The 21,835-nt window shown below is 45.1% G+C and overlaps 2 protein-coding genes across 11 annotated transcripts; both read left to right on the top strand.

The window, feature by feature from the left end:
* The first annotated feature begins 1,917 nt into the window (after nucleotides 1-1,917).
* LOC102516047 (low affinity immunoglobulin gamma Fc region receptor II) lies at nucleotides 1,918-17,190 on the top strand. 10 transcript variants are annotated; one of them, XR_004313933.1, is made up of 9 exons: nucleotides 1,918-2,118; nucleotides 5,996-6,016; nucleotides 6,358-6,615; nucleotides 11,506-11,760; nucleotides 12,449-12,571; nucleotides 14,777-14,833; nucleotides 16,103-16,239; nucleotides 16,792-16,829; nucleotides 16,953-17,053. XR_004313933.1 is itself a non-coding variant. In XM_032463855.1 (8 exons), the coding sequence occupies exons 1-8, from the start codon at nucleotides 2,007-2,009 to the stop codon at nucleotides 17,037-17,039; spliced, it is 948 nt and encodes a 315-aa protein (XP_032319746.1). In that variant the 5' UTR covers nucleotides 1,918-2,006; the 3' UTR covers nucleotides 17,040-17,190. The 10 variants fall into 10 exon arrangements, 8 of the variants coding, with proteins under 8 accessions (XP_032319746.1, XP_032319745.1, XP_032319748.1 ...); XR_004313934.1 differs by lacking the exon at nucleotides 14,777-14,833; XM_032463855.1 differs by lacking the exon at nucleotides 16,103-16,239 and having other exon boundaries at nucleotides 6,361-6,615; nucleotides 16,953-17,190.
* LOC116658681 (polyhomeotic-like protein 1) lies at nucleotides 6,971-11,480 on the top strand. The gene has a single exon (XM_032463862.1). It carries the CDS (start codon nucleotides 7,606-7,608, stop codon nucleotides 8,305-8,307), a length of 702 nt encoding a protein of 233 aa, XP_032319753.1. The 5' UTR covers nucleotides 6,971-7,605; the 3' UTR covers nucleotides 8,308-11,480.
* Nucleotides 17,191-21,835: the final 4,645 nt, after the last annotated feature.

The following is a 21,835-nucleotide window of genomic DNA, read 5'->3' as shown; positions in this document are numbered from 1 at the left end:
CTTGACAAGGGGGCCACAAACCTTCAATTTGTTAAAAAAAAAAATACAGTATCTGCAAAGCACAAAAAAAGTGAATGCAGTGAAATGAGACATATCTGACCCGTCCAATGACAAAACTAAAACAATCTAATGACAAGTTTGATATCCTTTATTCAAGGGAAAACAAGCCATGGACTGGGGGAGTAGTTCCTCACAAGCAGTGGCGAACTCTTCCCCAGGGATTTGAGCAAGAGAAAATTTATAGAGATTTAGCAAAAGCAATGTGGAAAGGGGGCATGATCAGCTAGGAGGATGGGAATTTCTTATAAAGCTAGCAGGTCCCAGGTTCTAGAGTAGGGTAAGATAGCTAAAGCTGAGCTGGAGAATTGTGATTGGTGGGTGTTAGGTTCTGGGACAGATGTTTCCTGTACGTTTCCTTTTACCAGGCTGACGTAGGTTTAGATTTGTGACGTGGGATGGGTCACTGGAGTGGCTCCCATATTGTGGGTCCCATTATATAAATTAACTTCATCAGTTTCTAATGATATGTTCAAAATGTTGATGTCAGCTCATTGGAATTTTGTCACTGGTAAAGAAACTTTTTCACCTAAAAACCAGATGAAGGCTGGAGGTAGGTTGGGTGCGTGGATAGATAGAATGGGAGTGGCAGTAAAAGCCTTGGCCAACGGGGTGGGGCTGTTGAGGTTTCTGAAGACCACAGAGTGTGACAGCAGATTTTACAATGTCATTTCCTTGAATATTACAGCTTGCTTCCTGAGATTGCATTTGTGAGAGAGGCCCTAGCAAAGGGCCCCAAGTTAGATCTCAGAGCATCTCATGTTCTGGGGATGTTAAAGGTGAACAAATGGTGATGGGGATGATGATAGAAAGCAAAAAAGGGAAATCAGCATTCATTAGATACCTGTGATGCCCCAGATACTTTGCAAGCATACAAATTCTCTTTCAATTTTTAAAAGCCTTGAGTCCAGTGGTTCTCAACCAGGGGCAATGTTGCCCCCAAAAGAACATTTGCCAATGTCTAGAGACATTTTTATTTTCACCACTGAGGGATGCCCCTGGCATCTAGTGAGTAGAGGTCAGGGATGCTGCTATTCATCCTACAATGTACAGTGTATAGGTCCTCACATATTTAGCTCAAAATGTCAATAGTACTGAGGCTGAGAAAGCCCGCTTCACGGGTAGGCATGATAATCTTCGTTTATACAGATGAGGAACCTGTAGTTCTGAGAAGCAACCTGGCATCCAAAACTAGACTCATACAGCTCCGAAGCCCTGCTCTTTCACCGTGCCGTAGCGGTGACAACAGTGATGGGAAAGGAGGTGGCAAAGGCAAAGAATCAGGGCACACGTTTGTGCTCAAAAGATATTTATTGAAGAAATGAGTAAAAGAATGAAAGCAAAGGGGAATAAGAGGATGGGTGCGATCATTCTATTGCCACCCTGTCACACCTCTTTGTCCTGGTTCCACAAATCCAAAAATGAGTCACGATTATGATAATAAAGAAAATCAAATGATGGGGGGAGGCCTCCTGCTGCTAGGCTCCATCTCAGGAGGAGTCTGATTCCAATGCCTGGGTCTCCAAATGGATCTAGAAATATGAGAAGTCTGCTGGCACACTATCCTCCATCATCTTTTCTAAAAAGAGACAGAAAGGAGGCTCTGAGCTGAGTTTGGGTGACCATTCCTCTCTCTCTCCCAGAGGCTGAGCCCAGCTGTGGCCCCAGGGGAAGAGGAGAAAGTTGTTTCCCAGTTTCTACATTTTCCGTGAATTTGGAGATGGACTGAGCCAGATTTATTCATGGAAGTCTTGAAACTGCTGGGAGGGAACCACTGAGATGAAAGGAGGTGGAAGGGGAGGAGCCTATGATAATACAACACTTCTTTTCACTTCCTCTTTTACTCCAGAATTTGTCTGTCCTCTTGGGTGGAATCCATCAAGCCCTGAGAGAAGTCTGTGCTCGCAGTGCTGGTGCTGTCAGAGCCAACTCCTTTGCTCCGGGAGGTGATGGGGATCCCCTCATTCACAGCCCTCCCTGCTGCCGAGAGTGACCAGGCTGACTGCATGCCCTGCCATCCTTTGGGCCACATGCTACTGTGGACAGCCCTGCTATTCCTGGGTGAGTCAGGGCCCCCAGGAGGGACACTGGAGCAGGAACAGAGGCAGGTGCGCTTTTCTAACTCAGGTGCTGCCACCTTGGTTGGGGCTGAGCTTGGGCCAGGGTGAGGGGTGGCACGGGAAGCATGTCAGAAAAGTCAGGAGGGTGAAGGCAGGCTGATGAAAACCAAATAAACACAACCTTGCTGGCCTTGGCAAATTGTGAAATTGGCAGAGTTTGGTGTTTGTTTGTTTGTTTCTGTTTTTTTCCCTAGTCTTCTGCCGAATCTCACTGAGCACCCAGGTCCCTGGTGCTTGGACACCCCTAATAGCAGAGCCAGCTCTGAGGAAAGTCTAGTGACCTACACTTGAAGGACTAATGAGTGGCCAGGGTGTTTTCCTTCTGTAGAAATTTGTGTTTCAGTGGGACCAAATCTTAGGCAGGAAGGCTAATGCTGTCTCTTACAAAAGGAGGTAGGGGAAGCAGTTAAACATATTGTGGTGGTGGGGGCAGTAGCCATTCTCTGTGCCCCTGAAACCACTTCAGGCAGCAGAAGCCTGTTCTCTTTATGTGCAAGGTGATTCCCTGGGAAGAAGCACAAGAATGTCTGGGTTATCCAGGGAATGGTGCTCAGAGAATACCTAAACTGGGCAATTCTGGAATCATCAATTGTGGGACCAGGAAAATCATGCATGCCTCCTGCACTGCACACAGATGGGGAACAGTCACTGATCAAAGAGAAAGCCAGGATCCTAGGCCAAGATCGAGTGCTACTTTCTGACCATGTTCTCAGCTGTGACCAAGGCCTGATGATGCCTGTGGGAGGAAGAGTCTAAGGAAGGCCAAATGGGGGAATGTCTCCTTTAGCTCAGTTTCTGGAGTTTCCACCCTCAAATCCCCTGAAATATAGCCCCAGAGGAAGACACACGGCCACTCTCCAAGTTATGTGCTAGGATTGATAGTAAAATTTGGTCAGCTCTGGAAGCACTCGGCCCTCAATGCTGGATGGCACTGGGACAGGAGGTGGAGGTGAGGAGGAGGGCGTATGTCCCCATGAGCAGGATGAAATGGATTGCAGTAGAATAACATGGTAAAATGAGCATGGAACGACCTCATTTTTCACACGGAGAAGCTCAGGCATGGAGAGGCGGTATGCTTCCCCACCTCAGCTAACAGTGCTACCAGTGTGGCTCTTGGTAAGACTTCTGGGAGAGACTTTTGGTATTTTCCTCCATTTCGTCTTTCACTAAGTCACCAAGGATTTACTCCATCTTTTCCATTCTTATCTGGGCCACCATATTTACATCTTCATTGCTCAGTAACTCGATTTTTACAGCACCTTCTGATCCATTCTTGACTGCTCCTGCCTCCTCTTCCCTGAATCCATGCTGCACACCGAGGCCATGACATCATCAAGTGCAGCTCTGGTTGAGTTGCTGCACTTCATCAGAGCCGTCAGTGCTCCTCCGCTGCCTGCTTAATAAAGCTCCAGTTCTTCTCTTCCAGCCATGTCCCCACACCCCAAGTGGGTTTTTCTCTAGAGCCAGGTGAGGTGTACACTGCACTCTCTGCTCTTCACAGATTCTACAAACTGCTTTGTTTAAACATTAAACATATGCTGTGTGTGGGCTCCGTTCTAGGACTTGGGGATTTATCATTGAGCAAGACAGAAGCTTTCTTGACCTAAAGCATGAGATCTGTGTCTTTCTCGCAATGACTATATTGAGTATGATCATATTTAGTATTCACTATTACTTGTTGAACGTGGAATGAATAAATGGAATGGTGACTTCTCTCTGCATTTCTGCCTCTTAACTTGTTTCTTTTCTTTCTCGTCCTCTTAGTATCTACTTCCCTACATTGTCACCTTGTCAATCCTACACTCTGGTTTTTAGCTTTCATTCCATGTCAATAATTTCCAAACCTATCTTTCTTGCTTGTGTCAAGTACAATTTAAAATTGATTAGTCAGCTCAGAAACAAAACATATTCATAATCCAACTATCATTTTCTCCTCACAAACGTTCTCCTCCTCACATTTATATTTCTGTGGGCACAACTAACCTTTTTCCTTGTCACACACTTATATCACTCCCACATCTCATCAAGTCCAGATTCTCTTGGTTCTGCCTGTTAAATTTGTCTCCTGTCCACGTCCTCATCTCCATTTCCTATAGTCAATACAACTTTGGGCTCTCTTATCTCTCACCTAAATGGATTCAGTGAATAATTTACAGAGCATCAGCAAATAAAATTAATATGCCTACCAACCTCTTGGAGCTTACATTCTCCTGAGGGGTATAAACAATAAATAAACCCACAGAAATGCATAAATACAAATGTGAAAATGGCTATGAAGATGTAAACAGGATACTCTGATAAGAGCAGTTGTTGTGGGGGGATGAGAGAGCAGTCCACTTAAACAGGATAATATGGAAAAAAATTTTCTGAGGAACTGACATTTAGTCTGGGACATGAAGCATGATAATAATTAAGCCATTTGAAGATACAAAGGAAACAGGTTTAGAGTAGAGGGGTCAGCATACACAAAAGTCCCAAATTTGAAGAATTTAAAGAGATCTGGTGTTACTGGAGGTCAGTGAGTAGGGGAAGAGGGACTCGAAATGAAGCCAGAGAGGTGAGCAGAGGTCGTGTCAGGTGTGGCCTTATAAACATTTACATTTTCTTTTAAGAGTAAAGAAAGACCATTGAAGGCTTGTAAGCAGGGGAGTGATATTAGCTGATTTGATACTTTAAAAATAACTCTAGCTTCTCTTTGGGGAATGACTTGTAGGGGGAACAAAAAGGGAAGAGACAGGTTAGGAGATGGGAGAAAGTAGAGTCATGGGCATAGAGTGAAGTAGATGGATTCAAGAACTAAGTGGAAGCAGAATCAGCAAGACTTACTGGTGCGAAGGTGGACGGGGTTTGGGAGGGAGGAATAAAGGAGGACTTGCAGGTTTCAGGCATGAGTACCTGGGTAGATAGCGAAGATGAATACTCATATGGGGGAACCGGGAGAGAAAAAGAATGTGTCCACTTGATTTGACAGCACAGAAGTCACTGGTGATTTTCACAAGAAAAGTTTTAGTGGACCAGAGAAGGTGGAGTTCAAATGTCAGAGAATGAAACAGTGATTGGAAGGAGAAGAAATGAGGACAGCCTATGTAGAAGAAAAGAACTGAGAAATCAGGCTGGGAAAGGGAGCAGAGAAATAATTTTGGTATTACATCTGGCATCAAGTGAGATATTTTTTTCTTTTAATGAAAGATCCTGGATTACATTTATGTTGATGGGAAAGATCTAGCTGACAAGGAGAAATGGGTGATGCAGAAGAGAAAAGGAATAACAGAGAGAGGGAAATTCTTGAGAGGGTGAAAGACAATGTGACCAAGAATACAGACTGACCACAGAGAGGAGAAGCAATATTGTCCCCAGCGTAACCAAGAAAGGAGATGGAGAAAGGTTAGGCAACTTAGTTGGGGGAAGATGTGAGATCTCCTGGCTAACTGCTCTTGTTTTCTCCATTAAGGATGAAGGAAGGCATCACCTTTAAGTGAGAGGGGGCTGGGAGCAGAGGACTGGGAAGTTTGAGGAGTGAGGAAAAGATGAGTGTCACCACCAACCAGAGCAGCAGAGCAAATTTACTAGAGAAAAGTGTTAGAATGAGAGTTTAGTGTCCTTTTGAGTATGGAGACAGTAAATTTATGAGAAACCAATCTGGTCATTGTGTGGTAGTTTCATTAACACACAGCTGAACAAGTAAAGGACAATACGAGTGAATGTGATGCAGACAGAAAAAGGCAAGAGAATTAAGGAGATTTGCAAAGAGGTGATTATTTATAATGATGAATCATGAACTCCAAACTCTGGGCTGATTGCTGCTGTCTCTCTTACAGCTCCTGCTGCTGGGACACCTGGTAAGTACTCCACCCACACCCTCCCTAGCTACCCTCTCTCTCTGCTCCCAGCACCCTGTCCAGCTCTGAATACACCAGCAACCCAGGACCAAAGTAGAGCTAGGAAAGGGTAATTGTTCCCACAAGATGCCCTGCTCCCCACCCCCCATACAACTCCTTTTTCCTTCTCTTCTTACCAGTGAAGCCGGGAATGGGCTGCCTGAGTAGGAGGAATTGCCCTCAGCTGCAGAACAGTTCTGGATTGGGTTCCTATCTTGATGTCTCCAGCACAGCCACAGTTTCCCATTGTCTGAGATTTGGGGTCCCCTTCCCTCAGGCTGCATCCTCTCTCTTCCCCTCAGCAGGTCTCCCGAAGGCTGTGGTGAACCTTCAGTCCAAATGGGTCAACGTTCTCCAGGAGGATGATGTGATGTTGATGTGCCAAGGGACCAACAACCCTGGGGATGACTTCACCCAGTGGTTCCATAATGGAAGCTCCATCCCAACCCAGGTACAGCTCAGCTACAGCTTTAAGGCCAGCAGCAAAGACAGCGGGGACTACAAGTGCCAGACGGGCCAGACCAGCCTCAGTGACCCTGTGCATCTGGATGTGATTTCCGGTCAGTGGAGCAAGGCCTGGGGGGTCAAGGAGAGATGAAATTTGCTTACATGGCAGAGGTTTTTAGGAAAGAGGGTGGCTTATGTACTGGGAAGCATGGCTGTGAGTTGTTTGGAGTCATTTTTGTCCACTCATTTCCCTTTTTGCCACCCCCTTTGCTTAGTATGTGTGGTGGGGTGGAAGTTCCTAAGAAATTTCTCTGAATGGCTCTTTTGCCTCAGTTCTGACTGAGCAAGAAGATGACAAGGCCACAAGTAGGCAGGCGGGTGTGAAAGAAGCAGAAAGAAATCCCTAATTCATAGAAATCCTTCCATTTTCACAGCAGAGGCAAATACACAGACAGACCACAACTGAGTCCTGGTCCTGGAAATTACTAGCCATGTAAACATGGTGGTTTCATTTACCTTGGAGCCTCATTTTCCACATCTGCTCAGTGGAGGTACTACTGCCTCCCCCATTAGGTTCTGGTGAGAATCAGCATTTCCCTGCTCCTCTGCCCTCTGTGCAACTTGAGGTGAACATTGTGTTTTAACCGTCTCTGTATTTCAAGGTCCTGACACAGGGCAGGGCTTAATAAATGTTTGCTGAATAGATGAGTGATTCTCCAAAGCTCCCGGCAAGAAATAGGTTCTCCATAAAGAAAAGCTGAAATGTGACTATGACGAATATTGTCATTGTTACTCTTCACTTAGTCCCCTTCCGTTACCTGATTCCCAACTTGTCCTCAAAAGTATGTAATACACCAGGTGGGCCTCAGCCCCAGTCCTGCCATCTTTACCCTCTGGGCTTAGCAGGATAAGACAGTCCTGGAGGGAAGCCCCAGAGGCCTGGCAGAGCCTCAATCTCAGTGCCCCTGCCCTTCTAGGAAGGGGTGGAGGCGAAGGGATCCCTCCCCTGAGACTGAGAGTCCCCATCCAGCCACCAGGTCTGGTGACAAGGAACCCTGCACATGAGGTGGACACCATCGTGGAAGACCTGGGTGGAGAGCTAGATGTGCAGCCTTGAGCCCGAGCACCAGCCTTTGGGACCCTGGGCCACTACCATGGAGACGAGAGCCAACAGTACTCCAGCTGCACTGATGGGAGTCCCCACTCAGGTGACAGCGCTCAGCCCCAGAGAGTTCAATGCCACTGTGAGAACAGCAAGTAGAGCAGGCCCTGCAGGCAGTGCTGTGACAGCTCCTTGGGCTCAGTATTTCTACCAGTTTATGTCCAGCAGCAGCTCACCAGGACCCAGCTGCAGAGCCACAACTGCTGTCCAGCAGGCCAGCTCCCCCAAACACCAGCACTACACAGCAGCTGACCACCACCACCCAGGCCTTAGTCAGTCTGGTCACAACACCAGCCACCCAACTTACCAGCCAATCCCAGGGTGTGAGCTCTCCCTGCATTATCACTTCGACCCAATCCGTGCTACTGGGAAACATGGCCTCCTCCCTGCTCACCCTGTCTCAGGCCCACATGTATCAAAGGCTACCACTGGGAAACCAGTTCCATGTAATCCAGACTCTGGGCTGAAATGTGCCTTTAGCTTCTCAACTCATCCTGATGCTTATGGGACAGTGGCTACAGCCCAGCAGAGGGTGCCATCTCCTCAGGCTCCTGGAGTCCATGCAGGTGCAGATCAGGTGCAGAACTTGCCAGTAAAGAACGAGCAGGCCTCAGCCCAAGACTCCACTCAGAAAACTGTTTAGCCTCTTTGTCTTTAGCCTCTCTCAGGCCTCAAGCTAGGACCTAGTTGTGGCTTAGTCTTCCTCTGAGGCCTCAGGTGAGTTCTTTAGTCTTAGACCAGATGGTGGGGACAGTGGAAATAGCATTCTAAGGTTCATGGGTCCAGGAGTAAGTGGCCACACACCTGGGCCTTTGGGTCAGTTGCCCTCCTCAGGAATAGGTGGTGGTTGGAGCCGTCTCATGAAGCACACAGGAGTGGTGGAGCCCATGCCTGCATCCCAAACAGTGACTGTGATTCAGGACAGCTAGACAGGCAGAAAGTGCAGTGGCCAAGAAGACAGAAGCAGATGGGAGTGTTCGACAGGACATGGCCATGAACCTGACACGCACAGCTACACATGCTCTCAGCCAGACCCTTATTAGCTCAGTCTCCCACCCACAGCCCCAGCCCCATTCACTGATTTAGACACAGCAACAGATCCAGCTCTTGGAGAAGCAGGTGATGATCCAGCAGCAGACCACCTTGCTGACCACCAGCAACAGCTCCAGCCCTGTCAGTTCCGGTTCTCCTCCATACAGCTCTGCACCTCTAGCTGGTGCAGCAGCAGCAGCCACAACTCTCACGGCCCCTCAGTCACCATAACCCAGGTCTCTGTTGTCTTCTACATGCAGTCTGTGCACCTGCCAGGCAAACCCAGACACTGGCCATCAAACACAAGGAGGGAGACTATGTCTCTACATTGGGCTCAATGCTCTCACCAAGGCTTCTCCAGTCGCAGAGAGCCCCAAGGCCATGGAGAAGAAGAGCAGTTAGGAGAAGCTGAGCAGTGACCAGGGGGAACGCTAATTCAACAAACATTCCCATTGTCCATCAGCACCACCTCCTACACTAGCCATGGTGTCCAGACAAATGGGTGACTCAAACCTCCACAAGACATTGTGAAGCCCCAGATGCTCACCCACATGATTCAGGGCTTTGGTAACCAGGATGGAGCAGAACCTTTTCCAGTGGGTTGTTCTCTGTTACTGTAAGAGTCTAAGAAGCCACTACAGACTGGCCTCCCTACAGGGCTGAATGAAAATCAGTCAGGTGGCCACTGGGGAGGGGACAGTCCATCTGCTGAGTGGTCAAGAAGACAAATCTCCCAAAGTCCCAGCACTGTGGGAAGTACATGCCTGCAGAACAGTTTTGTGGCTCCAAATTTTTCTGATGCATGAATTGCACTAAGAGGTACAGTGTAAGCTGTAGCTGCCAGTTCTGGCAAAGAGGAAAAAAAATGAAAGTGTTTCAAGAAGCCCAGTATGCTCACATTCACCAGTGTGGTTCCCACTGCTACTCCTCTGACATCATGAATGCTAAGTTCCAGGGCAAGTGCCAATGCTGTAAAGAGGTTCTACCTGTAGTTCAGAGAATTCCAGTTATGATGAAGCACTCTCCCCAACCTCCCTGGGCCTTTATCAGTGAAAGCTGGGCATGGGGAACGTGACCAGGGAACCTCCATATGGCTCTGCCTACACCAGGATTCATGGCATCAATCCTGTGTTCCTGCCCAGTAATCTTAGCTACTGGAGTGCAGAAGATTGTGTGAATGTATCGCCTCTTGACAAGGCTTCCAGGAGTGGAGGAAGAGCTTTGTTCCCAGAAGATTGATGGAAGCCCCTTTTATTACTTAAAGAACGTCTCATGAGTGCCATGAACATGAAGCTGGGCCCTGCCCTCGACATCTGTGCCAAGAAATTGCCCTCAAGGAGATGTAAGGTGGCCCTCTTGCACAAATCAGCCTGAGGCAGACACTCTACACTGTCCAGGTTACAACCTGGTACCAGTAGAAGCCTTTGCTGGGAAGAAAGTGCTGTTCTAATGATGCTCACCTTCCGTAGAGGGGATTACCCAGACAGGGAAGAGAAGTGCAGGGATTGGTTGCTGGTGCTACATGGAAGCAGCTCTGACATTTTCTCTGGGTTCTACTTCATTTAAAAAGATCTTTACAATTCTCAGCATTCCCACCTACCCCAATCCAACATTTATAAGAGAGGCAGTCTAGAGAAGCAGGACTGTTCACCTAATCCTGGAGTGAACTGTCTACCCAGGGCCTGATTCTCCAAGGGGAGGAATACACAGGATGGTGGTCAGGGAATGGGTGGGACACAAGGTGTCTGGGAGGGGTGGGGTCTTCTAGCTTGTGTGACACAAGGAGCAAGATCCAGTCTCCCCACCTTCCTTCTGGATTGTCCCTCTGCAGCTGTGGTGCAGAGTTTTCTCTTTGTTGTCACTCATTCCCTCAGTATTGAACATTTTCTCCTGCATCTGTGGCAGACTGACCAGCCAGTGTAGAGACTTGGTTGGCATCATTCTGATCTGCTGCAGGGACTACGTGTGTTTGACTAACACGTGTGGCTGTTGTCATTTTTCCTCATCCTCTGGCTCCCTTCCAATGTATTTGTTGTTTTCTGCCCTTTCTTTCCAATTCCAACTCTGCTCTGTCCTATAGCTTTAGGAAGAGGGGTGTGTGAGCTGAGGTCAGGAGTGTAAGTTAAGTACCCACCTTAGCCTGTAAATCCTATACAACAAAAAAATTTTTAAATGTTCTTCTTCAGTAAAAGGATGAAAATTGGGGGAGAAAAAAGTACACAGCAGGCTAATGGCCCACCCATGTAACTGCTGCCTCTAGACAAAGACCCTGCTAAAGTGAAATTCCACATTTACTAACATGCACCAAATAAGGTAATTAATATTTGTTGGATGTCCATGACTTTCCCCAAAGACATATGTCTCTGCTGTGTCCCCTGCACATGTTGTCTCCTGTGTCAGACCGGATCCACCCTCCCTCCCTCAGAGAAGGCACTGTACTCCAGGTTCTCTGGTATCCTTCCTGCAAAGGCCCACTGGGCAGCATGAAGCTGCAGCTGGCTTCTCCCAGGACAGGAACGAGAGGACAAGGGTATCCTGAAGGCCTGCTGTGTGCCAGGAACTATTGTAGATAGGTAATGGTATGATTGTGACCATTTTCACAAACGAGGAAACTGAGACCTGGAAGAGTGAAATTACTTGCCCAAGATTACAGAGCTCATAAGTAATGGAGCCAGAATTAGAAACCAGGGCTGTCTGATTTCAGACTTTAGCTCTTCTCTCCACATGTAATGTCCCACCATAAGGATGGTCTGGGCCTCGGAGCTGAGTCAAGACCTCCTGGGTCCTGTGGTCCCTTTGTGTCTTTCAGACTGGCTGCTGCTCCAGACCCCTAGCCTGGTGTTCCAGGAAGGGGAACCCATCGTGCTGAGGTGCCACAGCTGGAAAGACAAGCCTCTGTATAAGGTCACATTCTTCCACAATAGAAAATCCATGAAGTTTTCCTTTGTGTATTCCAACTTCTCTATCCCACAAGCAAACTTCAGTCACAATGGCGAGTACTACTGCACAGGATTTATCGGGCAGATGCAGCACTCATCACAGCCTGTGACCATCACTGTCCAAGGTGGGAACTCCGTCAAGATGAAAGGAGGGGAGGGAAAAGGAGGATGGACAATTAGGATCAGGTTCTATGGACCTACAAGGGGATCTGAGAAATGCCAGAGCAGCAAACTTGGGCACTGAGGCAAAGAGCAGGGGTATGGGCATCTTGCTAAGTACTGGCCAGAGATCGGAGCACTCAGCTTCCAGGTGATAGGTGACAAGGCTATTGCTCCACTTTGAAATGTAGAGCACAGCAGCGGAACAGAGCTCCCTCCTTGGTGCAGATGTTCCCTAAGCTCCTGGACATTCCTCAGAACTGAGGTTTTCCTCATTTCTTCTCATGTCCTGTTATGTCCATTCACTCCAAAAGCCATGGCATGTCCCTAACAGTTCAAGGCTGTGCTGGATACACTGATGGAGGCTTCAGATCCACCCTCCCTGCTGTCCCCAAGAGGCTAAGAGGAATACTTCATTTGCCTTACACACTTGACAGTGTGCCTCACTTGTTTAGCTGCGAAATCTGGGTATGGGGGAGGAGGCACAAGTCCAGTCAGAGACATCCCGTGCGCGTGAGATTGGGGGAGGAAGTGAGCGTTGCACCTGGGGGTGACCCAGGCACAAAGCAGCTCCAGGTATAGCGCTAGGGGAGGGCAGGGAGGGTGAGGTGGGACAGACAGGGTGCTGCCTGTCCTGAGGTCTGTCTTCCCCAGGGTCCAGCTTGAGCAGTTCCTCGCTGGTGATGATCGTGGTGGCTGTGGTTGCTGGGATTGCTGCAGTGGCTATTGTTGCCACCGTAGTAGCCCGGCTCCGCCTGAGGCGAAAGCAGACTTCAGGTTTGTGGCTCCTCTTGCTCCCTCTTGTTATCAGTTCCCATTTAGCCAAGGCCATAACCCTAAATATTGTCAGAACCCTTCTCTCTGGGCTTAGAGATTCCTTGGCATTCAGATATAGTTCCATACTTCATTCATTCATTTACCCATTCATTCAACAAGGCCTGAACAAACTTGCTTATGTGTCAAGCACTGTGATAGACTCTGTGGATAACACCAAGATAAAGAATTCTGTCTCTGCCATCAAGGAGTTCATAGTATTGTGAGGAAGACAGAGGGACAAATAGATCCTTTTAATCAGAGGGGGTAAGTTCAGTATTAGAGAAGGCAAAGGCTATGATTGTGGGGGCAGGGGGGGGACTCCAGGGGACAGAAGAGCCCGAATAACTCAGCATAGGCAATTAGAGAAGGTTTCACAGTGGGGTGGTGGTGTACAGCGAATGAATCACACCCTGTGGTGCTAGACTGCCTGAGTTCAAGTCTCAGCAACTCAGCCCACCAGCTGAATAACATTGGATGGGTTAATCAATGTGTTGAGAAGTTAGAGCTGGTATATTAATTTAAGAGTATGCAGATTATGACCTAAATGAGGAGGCACAAGCCACCCACCCACATGGGGTCAGCATCCAAGCTCCCTGATTGGGGAAGTGAAAACCCCAGGGTCATTTTGATTGAAAGCACAATTTCAATAAACTTACACAAAGGAATTAGAGTCACAAGATTTGCTAATTATAGATCCCAGAAATGGGAGGGGGGTGGCAGTCCTCTGTCCCAGGTCATGGGTGAGCAGGAGAGAGAGAACAGGTAGCAAGCAGCCATTACTTATAAGGTGATTAGGTGGGAGGACACTAACTTTTTTGTGGGCTTACGTCTAGGTAGTAACTTTAAACGTGCCCCAGGAAAAGCAAAGCAAGAACTTACGGCAGGAATCCTAAACTCATGTCCTTATCTTAAATGTTCAGGCTCTGAGTATAAGCAGGGTTATGATACTGTAAAATGTCTAGGCAGCAACTCAGGTAAACAAAGTTGTTTTGTTTTTCCAAGAAAATGAAAGTTGTTTTCTCATCACATTCAAATTCCCTGTGCCAAAGTTTCATTGTCTGAGAAATGGGGGACATGAATAGATCTGACCTCACAGGGTTGTGAAGATGAACGAGTCTGGAGCTCTTATAATAGGACATAGTAAACAGCACATAAGTATGAGTTGTTATCATTATGGTGGAGGTGATGTTCCAGGGTAGCTGTTAACCAGGCCAAGAGGGCTAGATGAGCATTCCAGGCATGGGGACTAAGACGTGGAAATGAGAAACACCGTGGCTAGGATAGGGGTCGGGAAAGAGTAAGGAGGGTGCTCTAAGCAGTTTGACGCCCCTGAAGTCATAAATTGTGAGGGAGAAAAAGAAGACAGCAGAAGCAAGGCAGAAAGATGGGCAGCAGCTGGGTCATGGAATCCATGGAGGCTACCTTAGGGAACTAAGCTGTCTTCCAAAGGGGCTGGCAAGAACACAGGAGGGTAGGAACCGCATCTCCTTATTCTGCACTTTTCCCCCAGCACCTAGCACAGTGCTAGCCACACAGCAAGATGCTTAATAAGCATTTGTTCATTGACTGATCAGCTGAAGAACTTCAGCTCTCGGAAAGCAGCCTCCTTCCCCCTTAGTACTAATGTAAAAGAGCTGAGAGAGAAGAGAGGGCACCTTAGAAATCTAATAAGCAAATTGTCACAGTTCTTAACACTGACAAGCTAGCTTGCTAGTGAGAGAAAGCACTAAAGACACCAGGACATAGAGAAAGTAAAGGGAAAAAAAAGACTCAGAGCACTGACAAAGAGAAAATAATACTACGAATGTCTCATAAAGCACTTTGCAGTTGGTTCACAGCCAAGGCCTCAGTTACTGATGATAAGTAAACGTAGAGATACAGGGAGAGTTACAGAGAGGGAGAAAGAGGCATTTTTTAAAAGGCAGAGGAAATGTAAGAAAGCTGCACTGGAAGGACCTTTCTGACAGTTAGCCTAGCCAACTTATATGCCCCTAGAACAGCCCATTTACAGGGTAGGGCAGTCCCTGCGGAGTAGGGAGGAGAGAAGGCGTCTTTGAGGGAGAAGGGTCTGTGTTGGTTCTAACCCAATCTTTCCTCTGGTCCTTGGTCCTGAAGATCTCAGACCCCATCCCATAATCCTACTAACCTCCTATGTGCCCCTCCTAGCTCTCCCAGGAACCCCTGAGCACAGGGAAATGGGAGAGCCCCTCCCTGAGGAACCAGGTGAGTGCAGCTCCCCCTCTGGGGGCTCAGTGACACCCTACCTTGTGCAGCAAGAAGTGGCTTGTGTGAGTTACGCTGAGAGCACAGGAGAGGGAGGGGGCAGAGGGAGGTGGGCAGGGGCTCAAATCTCTTGGTCAGTTCTGAGACTAACTCCTGGGCCTAAAGAGGATGTCACTGGAGATGGGGAGAAGATGAACACCTGTCCCAGGTAGAGAAGGGAGGGCTGTGTCCAGGTTTCTGGGGCTGGAAATGCTGTAGATATTTCCAGAGCAGGAGATCAGAGATATTTGGGTCTTTCTGAGGAGTTTGGCAGAGCTGGCACTAGATGGGTGTTAGAAGTTGTAAGACTGAGGCAAATAGGCTTAAGGGGGTAGGATTCTAAGGGGAAAGGAGGAGGAGGCCTAGGGAATCAACCCTAGATTTGCTGCAGAGTGATGGGATAAGGTAATAGGGCTCAGGTCTTAGTGGAACATTAAGAGGAGATTTTAGCCTGAGGAAGTTCCAGGGTACTAGGTGCATTAGTGGGCTTTACTTTATGGGCAGAGGTAAACCTCCTGTAGGTTTATTAACTAGCTCTGTCACCATCATAGAGTGGGATCTTCAGTGTCATTCCCCATCATGGGGTTTAGTCACTTTGCTGAGGGAGTAAGTGGGTTGTCCTGGATGACCTCTAAGCCCTTCCAAGCCTGACATTCTGAGCATCAGTGACCATCCAACCCCTGGCTCAAGTGGGAGTGCATAAAAGGAGCAGGAGTATTCCAGGCGACTTCTGGATTGTAGTTAAAGCCAGAGCACGAAGAAACCTGGATCTTTCTCGCGGTGGGGGTGGGGGAGCTCCCAGACAGCAAAAACAGACAGGGAAAAGAGGCCCTCGAGGACTCCACCTCAGATGGCTGGAGTAAGACTCAGAGCGGAGCCAACAGATTTGAGAGCTTTAGCAAAATGGCCCAGCTGTCCAGCTGCGCTTTGAGCAAGACCCCTATGTCCCTTAGCCAAGCCAAGTAGGGACAGGGGCCTGAGTCTGCACCAGGGCCAAACTCATGTAAGAAAAAAGCCCAAACACAAGTGGATTAGCCACTTTGACATTTGGTTCTACCTACACTGGTATAAATACATTTCACTATTTCACAAGGCATTTATTTCACAGGAAGGCACTGGGGCTAATGGTTTCCCAAAAGGCACAGCCAGAAGGCTGATGGTTTCCCAAAAGGTTGCTGGGAATGTGGAGGGATGCAGTAGAAGGAGAATTCAGGACGTGGTTTGTTCCAGAATTTGGAGCATGGAACACAGGGACTCCTTTTGTCCTGGAGATGAATGAAGACACTAGATGCATTGTCTCAGACTCCTCCCCCACTTCCTGAGGAATGCTGCTTTGCAGATACTGAGGCTGCTTTTGCACTGGCGAAGTGAGTTTCTTGGCAAAAACATGAGGAAATTTGGATGTGTTTTAGATGTTTACCAGGGAGAGTACTGACCGGCTTGCTTGCTTCCTTCTGTCCTTCCCTCCAGCCTCCCTTGCTCACTCTCATGCTGCCTTTCTTTTGGATGCAGCGAGGATCAAAATTCCAACAGAGATATACTATGGCCAATGTAGAAAGGCCACTTCTGGGGCTGGCAAAAATTTGGACTTTACTTCACTCTGATACCGAACACCCCCCACCTCTTCCCCAGTATCTCAGATCCCCCAAGCTGCCTGGTTTGCTTCGAGGAAAACTCAGCAATCCTCTGAAAAATAGGCAGCACAAATGACTGCCTCCCTTTGCCAGTGCAGCCAGTCAGGGAGGTCATGTCTGGGATATCGAGGGTGAGGTGGTGAATGAAGCTCTTGGTCTACAGGCCTGAACTGGGGATGGTGGTCCTCGCCTCAGGCCTGATTTGGGCTTTGGTTTTGCAGCAGCACGGGTGGGCCTCATGTTACAGAAAGTGCCCTGGCTGATCTCTGTTCTTTTCGCCCACAGCCAGTCTCAATGATGCTGAAGAGGCTGCCAAAGCTGAGGTGAGCCATCCCAGCCACCTGCTTTTTCTTCTCCCTCCTCCCTTCTCCCCAGCCACCTCTTCTGTTGCCTCTATTCCTCTGACGTCTCCATGGATCCTCATTGCTCCTTTCTGCTTTCTCTAGGCTGAGAATACAGTCACCTATTCACTTCTCTTGCACCCGGAAGTTGCAGAGGAAGAAACAGAGCCAGACTACCAGAATCACCTTTAGTTTTCATTGCCTTGCCTGAGACTTGGGGAAGAGAATCGGAGAGACCAGGATCTGGTGTCCTTCTTTGGAACTGCCTCTTTTTGTCCTCTTGGAGAAGGCAGCTCCATAAATTCACGTATTACTTTTATAATAAAATACTATACAAACAACATTTCCTTTGCCTTTTAAATTCTGTATTGGTTTGAGGGTAGCCTGGTTTGGGACTGTTTCTTTGCAATGGTAAGATTCTTGGGAAGATAGTAATGGGTAGGAGGTGGAGGAGAGGAAAGATTTGGAGTATAGCACGAGTGTTCCTCTTCTTAAAACAGAATAGCCTTCTTCCAATAAATCTGTGTACTTGTTTCCATGTCTTCTTCCCCTTCCTCCCATGGCAAGTAAACAATCACATTGTTTCGCAACACCAGTTCTCTGGAAGCCAAGCTTAAGATAAATCCTCAGCAGAGACTGCTGACTCTTCCTGCCCTGCTCTTCTGTTATTGTTACCAACAGTTACCAGAAGAATGTGACCTTCTCCGAGAAGCCATCCCCACAAGTTAGAAACATGACTGACAGCTTCTTTGGGAGTTTGGTGGGTGCCCTTGGAGAAGCCTTGTTTTGTTTTTGTTTTTCCTAAGACTCTAACACGGCTTCACTGTGCAACATTCTTGCATTCAGGATTTAGCAGCTCCCTCTGTTGGGTAATTTCCATAGCTTTCTATAATACTCACATACCAGATTGCACACTCACATATTGCTATTAAAATAAGGAATAGTAATTGCAATTACTGGATTACTGAGGGCTTACTTTATGCCAAACTATGTGCTTTAGAATTAGAGAGTTTGAGCCATTCATATTTCTTCTTTTATAATTTTCTTGTTCACATACTCATGCACATTTTTATAGTAACAGTGTATGTCCCTTTATGAATAAATCACATAGTACAACTTATTTTATTCATATGTAAATTATTTAACTACACTAATTTTTAAAATAAAAGTAAAATATAGATCAACAAAAAAAAAAGATAATTAATGTCATCTATAAATCCACAACCAGAAATAATCAATGCTAACACTTAAAAGATGTCAATTCACAGTCCTATCTGTAGCAATATGTATAAGTATTTGGATTTTTTAATTTGTATCACATTATATTTTTACTTGTTCACAAATACACACAGGCAAAAATTCATGCTCATTGTAAGCACATAAGATCAAATAATACAGAAATATAAGGAGGAAAAGTGAGGGTTCCATTTTGTCCTCACTCCCCAATCCTGTTCCCCTTTCTATGGGTAGCCACTGTTGAACATTTGGTGGTTATTTCTTGATTTTTTTGCAATGCATCTAATACATATTTATAGTTTTTTAAAATACCATAAATGGGATCACACTTTACAAATGCTTATGCAGTTGGTACTTTGATTATAGTATTTTATGGAGCTCTTTCTATGGAAGTATTTTCTTTTTAATGATTATATAGTATTCCACAGTACAATGCTATGCTATATTTTATTTAACCAACATGTTAAATATTACCACTTTTTCATTTTTATACACAATGCTGCAATGAACAACATTCTTGGATGATGTAATTGACCACATGTGTATTTCTGCAGGATAAATTCCTAGAGGTAAAATCATTGACTCAAAGGGTACTCTCATATTGTCTTTTTAAAAAGCAATTTACAGTCCTCCCAAAGTATGCTGGAGTGCCCATTTCCTGCTCCTCTTTTCAGTGTTGAGCACTTTGAATTTTTAATTTTTGCCAATCTGATTATAATGGACTATTTCCTACCCAGTATGAATTTCCCCTGATTCTAGTAACAGAGCCTGATTTCTCTTTGGCTAAATAGCTCTTTCCCTCCCCTCTCAGTCCATGTGGGTAGGAGGGCTGCCTTCATCTCTGATTCCAGAGGAGAACAGGCACCCCAGGCTGGGCCAATCAGGTGCTGTTTCCTTGGAATTTAAATCTTGAGCAGAGTGACACTATGACTGAAAATAGGTGAAGTTCACTCATCCCAATGGCACTGCCCAGATGAGACCAACCTCAATCTGTCGTTTCTTATAGCTTCCAGGATCCTTCAACTTCCTCTTTTATCAGTTAATTTAGATTTGATAGAATTCTCCTATGATATCTAATATGCTGATACCTTTTTCTTTTCTTTTCTTTTTTTTTGGTTGGGGGATAATTAGACTTATTTATTTATTTTAATGGCGGTACTGGAGATTGAACCCAGGACCTCATGCATGATAAACACATACTCTACTACTGAGCTGTACCCTCCCCACCTTGATACCTTTTTTAGAATAGAACTTTGACAAACTTTTTTTTCCCTGTCATTATTGGTCTGATCAGGCTTTTCTATCTCCTTTAGAGCCAATTTTGAAAAAATGTTACTCTCCTAGAAAATCATCCATTTTATTGGTATACAGCTGTACACTGTATTTTCTTCTATGTTTTGGTATAATTGCTATGTCTGTATTTATATTCCCCTCTCATACCTAGCTTTTGGGCTTGCTTTCTTTTATCAGGTGACTTAACTGGAAATAACAGGAAATCTGATTCAAATTGGATTAAACGATAAGAAAATGCGTTATCTTACACAACAAAAAGTTCAAAGACAGGGCGTCTCCAGTACTCTGGATCCACTTTTCTGCAGTCCTCTGGGCGTTCCCCTGGGCATAGCAGCGTGGCAACTCCAGCAGTTCTAGGCATCACTCCTGAAGATCTAGAGAAAGAAAGAGGCTACCTCTTCTATGTGTCTCTTAAAAGTGAGAAAACCTTTCTCCAGCAATCTTTCCATTGTATCATATTGGTCAGGACTGCGTCACATGCCACTACTAAATCAATCACTAGAAAGGGGAATAACTTACTTAACTTAATCATTTTGAGGTGCAATAATTTTTGGAGAGTCAACCACCTTAACCATTAAATCTATTTATCTTAATCAAGCTTGCCAAAGGTTTGTCTTTTTTTTTAGTCTTGTCATAACTTTTGACTCAATGATCAAGTCTTCGTCTTTTGTTTGTTTTCTAATATATTATTTCTTTTTTCTATTTTATTTAGATTTACTGTATTATTCATTTATTTCTACACTTCTGTTTTTAAACAAATTCACAAAAGGCTATAACCTTCTCTCTTATTGCCATTTTGGGCACATCCTTTAGATTTTGTTATACATATCTGATATTGCTATTTTTTTCTAAATAATCTATAGCTTTTGTTTTGTTTTCTTTGTAACTCAAGGTTTATTTAAAAGAGTGTTTCATTTTGTTTGTTTGCTTTATTTCCAAGGTGGGTGAGCACTGTCTTTTTTGTGTTATTTTCCACTTTTATTGCACAGTGATGTGGCCTGTATGATTTTTCTGCTGTGAATGTTTTAAACGTTAATGTGAAGACAATGCTTTCTTTTGTTTTCAAATAAATTTAAAATTTTCTACTAAAGTAACACACACATAATTTGAATTGTATAACAGAATAAAAGGCATACAATGAGAAATAACTGTTTCTTGCCTCTTTCCTTACATCCCCTCACTCTTGTTCCCCAGAACTTCCCTTCAGCAGTTTTTTGTATTTAAGCCCCTGTTCCTAGATTTTATATCTTCCTATTTCTTGGCTTACTTTCTTGCTTGGCTGGAGCATGTTTGCCAGGATGTCCTGAGAAAGGGCGCCTGGGTAGTATAGCAGCTGCCACTGATTCCCCACTTCATATCCATCACTCAACTCACCTGAGTTCGCCTGCATTTGCTAACTGGTTCAATTTCTTCTGAGAATTAAACTATGGTGAAGAAGAATTAGTCATTTGGAAACACCTACTCCCCCTTGTTTTGAGAGAGACCCCCGGAGTCTAACTTCTCCTTTTACAAACCTTCCAGCTATTCCCTTATTTCAAAATCATTCCCGATCCATATCTTGTCTCATACCTAATTCCTCCAATTGCTGAACTTTTCTGGGAACTTCTAGGAAAATTTCCTTCTTCTCAGGAGCATTCCCCTCATTTGGGAAATAAAATCAATTCCCTGTAACTCAATTTTCTAACAAAAGCATGACCAAGATTTGTGCTCATCCCAATGTTACTTCATAGATATTAAACAAAATATTGTTAAATGATTGAATACTGAAGAGACATCTTTATATCTCTTTATCTTAATCAGACTTGTCAAAGGCCTATTTCTTTGGTCTTTTCACAGAATTAACTTTTGGTTTTTTGATCACATCTTTTGTTTGCTTTTTTTCATGTACATTGAAATCTCTTCTATATTTGTAATAATTTTTAGTCTTGAATAATATTCCCTTTATTATTTCTAATTTTGCATTTTTCAATACCAAGGAATATGTATAGACTTAAAGTCACCAATGATATTTGCTCCACTAGACTAGTCTCTTGTTTATTCCTGTGTCCACTGGAATTATATATACCTTCATTTCTTTTTAATTTTTGCTGAAAAGCACAGTTTCATGAGAGTATTTAAATTATACAAGTATTTGTATCAGTAAGATGACTTAAATGTCATCAAATATCTTGTAACATGTAGTCCTGTAACTACTGTTAGTCAAATAAATTAAATACTTCAATTTACAATCACATATCCAATGAAAACCTCTTTTAATAGAGCATGCTTTTGGTGTTGAGTCTAAGAATTCTTTGCTTAGCGTTAGATCCTAAAGACATTTCTCCTGTATTTTTGTAAAAGTTTTATTGTTTTACATTTTATATTTATGTCCATGATCCATTTTGAGTTCGTTTTTTATGAGACTTAAATTGAGGTTCTTTGTTTTGCTATGAATTACTAATTACTCAAGCAACCATTTA

The sequence above is a fragment of the Camelus ferus genome, chromosome 21 (assembly GCF_009834535.1).
Source record: "Camelus ferus isolate YT-003-E chromosome 21, BCGSAC_Cfer_1.0, whole genome shotgun sequence".
Classification (NCBI taxonomy): domain Eukaryota; kingdom Metazoa; phylum Chordata; class Mammalia; order Artiodactyla; family Camelidae; genus Camelus; species Camelus ferus.
This window is presented reverse-complemented; position numbering and strand designations above follow the sequence as displayed.

Excerpts from the sequence above, each read along its gene's own strand:
- LOC116658681 (XM_032463862.1), top strand. The coding sequence starts at position 7,606 with ATGTGCAGCCTTGAGCCCGAGCACCAGCCTTTGGGACCCTGGGCCACT.
- LOC102516047 (XM_032463854.1), top strand. The coding sequence starts at position 2,007 with ATGGGGATCCCCTCATTCACAGCCCTCCCTGCTGCCGAGAGTGACCAG. Across the intron at positions 14,834-16,791 it reads GCCCCTCCCTGAGGAACCAG|CCAGTCTCAATGATGCTGAA; the intron begins GTGAGTGCAGCT and ends TTTCGCCCACAG. Across the intron at positions 16,830-16,952 it reads AAGAGGCTGCCAAAGCTGAG|GCTGAGAATACAGTCACCTA; the intron begins GTGAGCCATCCC and ends TGCTTTCTCTAG.